The 6,659-nt window shown below is 42.2% G+C and overlaps 1 protein-coding gene across 1 annotated transcript; it reads left to right on the top strand.

Moving 5' to 3' along the window:
- Nucleotides 1-26: 26 nt before the first annotated feature.
- MSC (musculin) lies at nt 27-2,283 on the top strand. The gene is made up of 3 exons (XM_014951912.1): nt 27-575; nt 1,249-1,340; nt 1,524-2,283. Exons 1-2 carry the CDS (start codon nt 30-32, stop codon nt 1,333-1,335), a joined length of 633 nt encoding a protein of 210 aa, XP_014807398.1. The 5' UTR covers nt 27-29; the 3' UTR covers nt 1,336-1,340; nt 1,524-2,283.
- The last annotated feature ends 4,376 nt before the right edge of the window (nt 2,284-6,659 follow it).

The raw sequence follows: 6,659 nt of genomic DNA, 5'->3' as shown, positions 1-6,659 counted from the left end.
CCCCCGCCGCCCGCCTCCCTCCCGGGGCCATGTCCGCCGGCTCCGGGAGCGAGGCGGAGGAGCTGCCCGACATGGACCTGCGGGGGTTGCAACTGGGCTACCCGCCGCCGCCATCGGGCAAACGCCAGCCCCGCGGCGAGCTCTACCCTTCGGGGGACAACTCCTCGGCGGCGGAGGAGGAGGAAGAAGAGGAGGAGGAAGAAGAAGAGGAGGAGGAGGAAGGCGAGGGGCCGGCGGGCGGCAAGAGGAAGAGAGCGCGGGGTGGTGGCCCCGGGGGCAAGAAAGCGGCGTCGGGGCCGCGGGGGCCACCAGCGCCAACACCGACACCGACGGCGGCGGCGGCGTCGGAGGGGAAACAGTCGCAGCGCAACGCGGCCAACGCGCGGGAGCGGGCGCGGATGCGGGTGTTGAGCAAGGCGTTCTCCCGGCTGAAGACCAGCCTGCCCTGGGTACCCCCCGACACCAAGCTCTCCAAGCTGGACACCCTGCGCCTGGCCTCCAGCTACATCGCCCACCTCCGCCAGCTCCTCCAGGAGGACCGCTACGAGAACGGATACGTCCATCCCGTCAACCTGGTAGGTACGGGGCTGGGGGGCTGGGGAGGGGGGGTCCCGGAGGTTTGGGGGATGCGCGGTGGCGAGGAGATAACCGCGGGGGGGACACCCCCAACCCTGGGGTAGCCCCCGGAGGTGCGGTAGCCCCACTCCGGGCAGGGCTGGCCAAGGGATTTCAAGCCGTCGGAGAAGCTCCCAACCCCGGGAGGCGGGTTTGGGCCGGGCTGATGGCGACGGGGAACCCTAAAGAAATAAATTCTTCGCTCATTAAGCAAATTTAAGGTCCCAAAAAGGAGTAATTCCCTCTCCGGGCCGGCTTGGAGCGCAAGCAACCCGGCATCAGTCCCCCGGTACAAAGCTAATCGCCTGCCAGAGGGGTAAATTGAACAGCTTTATATCTCCGCTTTTTATTTATAAAAGGATGCAAAGAGTCGCAAAGCAAAAGAAACGTTGCATTCTTTTAACGGGAACAATTCGTTGCAGCCCGACGGCGGAGGGAGCATTTAATTATCCCAAAAAAAACTAATGAAAATGTTTGTTAGAGGCGCTGGGCTAAATTGCTTTATCAATTCAATTAAACTGAAGTGAACACTAGCTTTACATTAGACCTATTTTAGTTATTAGAGTTGATATAAAGAAAGCAAAACTTAATAAGCTGAAGAAGTTATTTTTTTTTTTTTTTTTTTGCTTACAGACTTGGCCATTTGTGGTTTCAGGAAGACCTGACTCTGATGCCAAAGAAGTTTCTACTGCCAGCAGATTATGTGGAACTACCGCATAGTCAAAGTAAATTGGTTGTTGGTTTGTTGGTTTTTTTTTTTTTTTTTTTTTTTTTTTTTTTTTTTTTGTTTTTTAATGGGCTGGATATTTTAAAGAGCTGTGATTTATCCACTCCAGACTAGAAGAGGGGGACAAACTTCCGTCTCTAAGAGTGTTAAATCTGTGTCCCCTCTCATTCTTTTCCCTTAGAGCTCTGAGGGGAATTTATTTAAAGCAGTAAAGAAGGGAGGAGGTGGAAATTAAGAGTTTTTATGAACTGACTGCAGCAGCTGAAGTCTCAGATACGGAAAGGCCCTTCTTTGGCTTCATCATTCTTATCACTGCCTGAGGACCTGTCGTTCCGAGGCTTTTAAACTAATGGAAGAGGAATATAATGATATAGAATTAACAGCATGGACCAAAATACAACTCTACAAACTAACCCCAAACAGTGTTATTTGTATTCTAAAGGAAAGCAGTATTTTAGAGTAGTTTGAAACTCAGATAGATTTATAATATATTTTGATGGCTTTTGTATTCGTCGATCTGGTTTGCTGCATCTATGCAATTAAGTATAGTCAGACTTTTTTATCTTTTTGGTCCTTTTTACCAGAGTTTTACAAAAATGTGTAAGTGGCTACATTCTGCATTTAGGCCACTGTCCATTGGGATTCAACTAATTCCTTTGGTTACAGCTTGAAGTGCCACATGTAAGAATGTCCCTTAAAAGGTGGCAGAGTTTCTGTCCCTTAATCTGGAAGGGAATTCTGTTTACCATAAAGCCAGGGTGAATGTGTTGTCAAGAATGAGTTTATATGATCCTGCGAAACAGCAAGAATTCTCAATGTTTTAAACATTTTTTTTTAATGTACTGTCACACTTCTCTTCGAAAAGTTTACCCTCAAATGAGTTCTAGTGACATTGCTTCACTGGTTCAAATGCTGTAATAAATGAGGATGCCATCAAATAAGTTGCAAATGTAAATAACTCTATTTTTTTATAAATGACATTAAAAGCTTGGTTACAATGACTTACTGTGACAGTGTGTGCCTGCATTCATATAGGAATGTATTTCTAATGCCTGGTCTTGAAACCCACTTTTGTAAACACAATTATCGTGCTCATCTCTTGAGAGCACACACATCTCTAGCAAAAAAAAATCAGATAAGAACACTTTCAGCCCCAACAATTCACATGAGGTACAGTAGTGCGTCAGCCACCAGGGAAAACCACCTTAACAACTTAAAGAATTCACTATCACTTTCAGCCCCAACAATTCACATGAGGTACATCATGAGGTGCATCAACCATCAGGGAAAACCACCTTAACAACTTACAAAATTCACTATCCTAATCTTTTCTGTGAATGGGGAAAATAAATACACGTAGGTTAAGAAATGGATGTCAGTAAATTGTTCTGCTTCACAGAATGAAAGTGGTGTCATAGCTCCTTTTGCTGTTCCTTGCCATTTTACAGTTCTGTCTGTAGTCTGTTGTGCTTTTATTTGTATTTGTGCAGTGGTAAAATCAGCTGAGCTTTCCTAGTCGGGAGCAGACTTTTTCCTGTTTTAAGATTAAAACTTCTGAGATCAGATTTTCTGTTTCTCGGAATATTTTCTCAGAGGTTAAGGGAGAAGACTGAATTGCTTTAGAGAAGAAAAAATCCTCCTCCGCTTCATTTAAGCAGCCAGAAGAAAGAAATATTTGCTTAACAAGAACCAGTTTAACCTGGCTTCTTGTCAGGTTACCCTACGTCGTGGATTTCTGCTTTGAAATACTGCATACAAGCCCAAGACTGACTATTTATTGCCAGTGTCTTCCCAGTAGATGAGCAGCAGAAAATCACTTTTCTTCTCTCAAAGTGTAAAATAGTCCAGAGCCACTGCAAAATAAAATGGGGGCACAGTCCAGGTTCTGCCAAAATTTGTTGCATTCAGCGCTTTGAAGGCAAGCTGTGCAGAGGCCATAATCTAATTTATCTCCCAGTTTTACCCAAAAAAAGACTGTGAAGGAAGGGGGCTACCCAAATTTGTAGTTACGTAACTTGAGGGGGGGGGGGACGGACTCCAACTGACCTTCTCTGGGAAACTTGCTAAAAATAAAAGAATAGAAACAGTAAATCGAAAAGGAAGGACCTTTAGGAAGGCATAAGAAAACTCAGCCAATGTTTATCTGAACCCTAGAGAAAAGATTATTCAGCAATTTAACTAAGGTGCCACTTGAGATCATCTCGGTTGCGATACTTGGCTGGTTTTGGCCTTGATCCCAGCTGGAACTGGTTAAGGACTCTAGGAAATCCCAAAAAACAAGGAAAGCATGGAGAACTTGGGACGGGACAGAAAGGTCCATGTGAAATGATGGGGAAAAAAAAAAAACAAGGAAAGCATGGAGAACTTGGGAGGGGATAGAAGGTCCACGTGAAATGATGGAAAAAGATGTGCAGGGTTAAATTTGCAAATATGAAGTGGTTATATTAAATAAATGCAGCAGGTCCAAACTGGGGTGAGGAGTGTGACATGAAGAAAAACAACAGTATTGCTTCCACCCATGCAGCACGCTGCATCCTCTCAAATACTTTCTTTCCTTCTGGCAACATAATAGATAAAAATACTTTCTTGGTAAGACAATAAATGCACTTTTGTTACTCTAACAGACACATCCATATGATGATGGTGTCCCTCTAGACCATCACTGGTTTTAAAACAAACATACACAATGGCCTTAGGTGACATTTCAGGTGAAAATCTGGAGAGAAAATGACAGCTTTTAGATAGTGAATGTTGTACAAGACTCAATGCTTTGTTTTAAATACCTCTATACAGAGATCTGTGCATACTTAATTTATCTCAATATGTCAATTAGGTGTGTTTGCATTTCTCAAACAAGCATCTGATACTTCAAATCATTACTTTTAATCCTTGGGTTGATAAATGCTATTTTTAAAGGGTAAATTAACCTTCACTGAGAGGCATTATGTGATTAGGAAAATGTGCAGGTAAGTGATCAGGCTCCTGGTGGGTTTGTCCTGAGATGAAGGCTCCTGCCTTGCCAGGGAAGTGCCAGGTAGGTCACGTTTTCCTCCTCTATAAAGACACACCAAAAATTCATGTGCACAGTTCTGAATCCTTGTTTTTTAAACTCATGAACAGATGAGACTCAGATCAGTGCTTTATACGAATGAGGTGACCAAAGCATTCTAAAATGCTATTTTTAAGCATTAACAGATTCCATAGGAAGATAATGTGGTTTGGTCCCTTTTTTTTTTTTTTAAAGTTTTTGCCAACCTGATTGAGTAAATTGATTTCATTTTTGAATTCTGAGTGTTTGGTTTGACTGGGCATGAGTTACAGAGCTGGGTGAAGGGGAGTCCCTGAAAAAGTACCTTAACATTTCTATAGTCCACAAGCACGGAAGGTAAGAAAGACATTCATTTTTATTACATTTGGCACTATGCTTGACGATTTTTTGGTTACATTAATGACATCTTTGTTCCTTGGCACAAGGTACAAGGTGAACCCCATCTTGATCCCATAAAGGTGTACAGATCTTGCTAAAGCTGTTTTGCAAATAAAATGCCAAATCATCTGCAACCCATATTCAGCTGAGACCTGCTTCATGCGAGATCTCAAAAGGCAGAATACCTGCACTGACTTTCCTGGCAGGCAGTCCACATATAAAGAGGAACACTTGTCTCCCAAAAATATTTTTTATGACTTCAGACTTGTATAAATGTTGTGTAGAACTTTGTTTTGTCTCTGTTTTACGAGGGACTCTGATAGAGCAGATCATTAGCCAGAAAGCTCACGTCTCCATCGTGAAACCATTCCTTTCCAATCCATGTGTTTGCTTACACAAGGAAAATCCATCTCTCATATTGAAAATGTTAACAATTCTGAGCTGAGCAAAAGAAACATAGTTTGCATATAAGAAATACCTAAGCCATACCTTTCCCATTTAGTGACTGGATACATGTACTATTTAAAGAACTCTCAGATATGCTATGGATTCTGAATAAAAATGCAAGTTTCTCAGCTAAGTAAAGTTGACCATCGAAGAAGTACAGTTGCCAGAGGGGTCTCCCAGGTGAAAGAGGGAGCTCCAGAAATTAATTTTAAATCTCAGTAACACTCTTTAAAATTAGTCTGTCTCTCTTCATTGACTCTAGAAGGACCCTAAGGTAACCAGCTGTGTGATTCAGTTAAATACCTAATGCATTAGTTAACTATCTAATGTTGGGAGGGATAAAGCCAGGTTTAAGTGACCGAAGTTTATACAAGCTGATATATGATAAAAAGAAGGAAGAAGTGGGATTTAGAGCTACCTATCAATGCAAGCTTATAGTAACCTTATATTATAAACAAATAATAATTACATTATTTGAATGAAACAACACAGAAAGCTGCCCATTCCACAGGAGAATAGTCACTTCTCCACAAGCAGCTGATTCTATATAATTCTATATAATTCTTTATAACATATAGCAATCTAGATAGCAAATTTGCATTTAGTGCAGCAGCACAGATTCTCACCGAGGCTGATGGCAATTATTCCTAAGAACTAGGCTCCCCCACTGGTCAGTGTTTATCACACTCCACTCCAGCTGAAAGATGTGTACACAGATAGTTTGTGCAGCGCACAGATGATGCCTGCTGAGCTGCTTCCAAACCCTAAATACCTAAAATCAGTATTTTTAATGTATTCTGGCAAGAGTGTGTTGGGATTAGTTGCTACATCATGCAGAGACTTGTGTTTCCACAGCGCAGGCTGGTTAGGATTCTGGTACTAAGAAGAAACAGGTCTCAGTCTCTTCCTTGGCTCTGAAAAAAAATTTTAAATGCAAATTAGTAAAAAATAACTTGAAAAGTGCCTTATTTGGAATGCAGCACAGAAAAAAAATTTTAAATGCAAATTAGTAAAAAAATAACTTTAGAAGTGCCTTATTCGGAATGCAGCACAGGAGAATATCACCAGAGTTAGAATTCCTAGAAAAGTTAAGACAGCTGAAAAGATTCATCCAGGATCTATCCAACAAGGCTGGGAAACTGAGGAAAAATTGTGGCTTGATGTAGGGCTGAAGAGTCACTCCTGTAATGTTGGGGTCTGATAGGGTCTGGGACTGAAAACGTGTGGTATCAACCAGAAGAACTATAAGTAACCTTGATGATATGATTGGAATTTAGCAATCAAAGGAAATCACCCAGTCTGCTCATGCCGGTGAAACTGTTAAAAAGAATTCAAATTTCCAGTGTTAAAAAGAATTCAAAATGTGACAAGAAAAGTGCTCTATGACAAAAAAGCAGGCGGAGCTGCGAGTCAAAATATACAGGAAGACACAACCCCAGCCCA

The sequence above is a fragment of the Calidris pugnax genome, unplaced genomic scaffold, assembly GCF_001431845.1.
Source record: "Calidris pugnax isolate Ruff unplaced genomic scaffold, ASM143184v1 scaffold61, whole genome shotgun sequence".
NCBI lineage: Eukaryota > Metazoa > Chordata > Aves > Charadriiformes > Scolopacidae > Calidris > Calidris pugnax.
The sequence above is the reverse complement of the archived record's forward strand: the minus strand, read 5'-3'. Positions and strand labels throughout refer to the sequence as shown.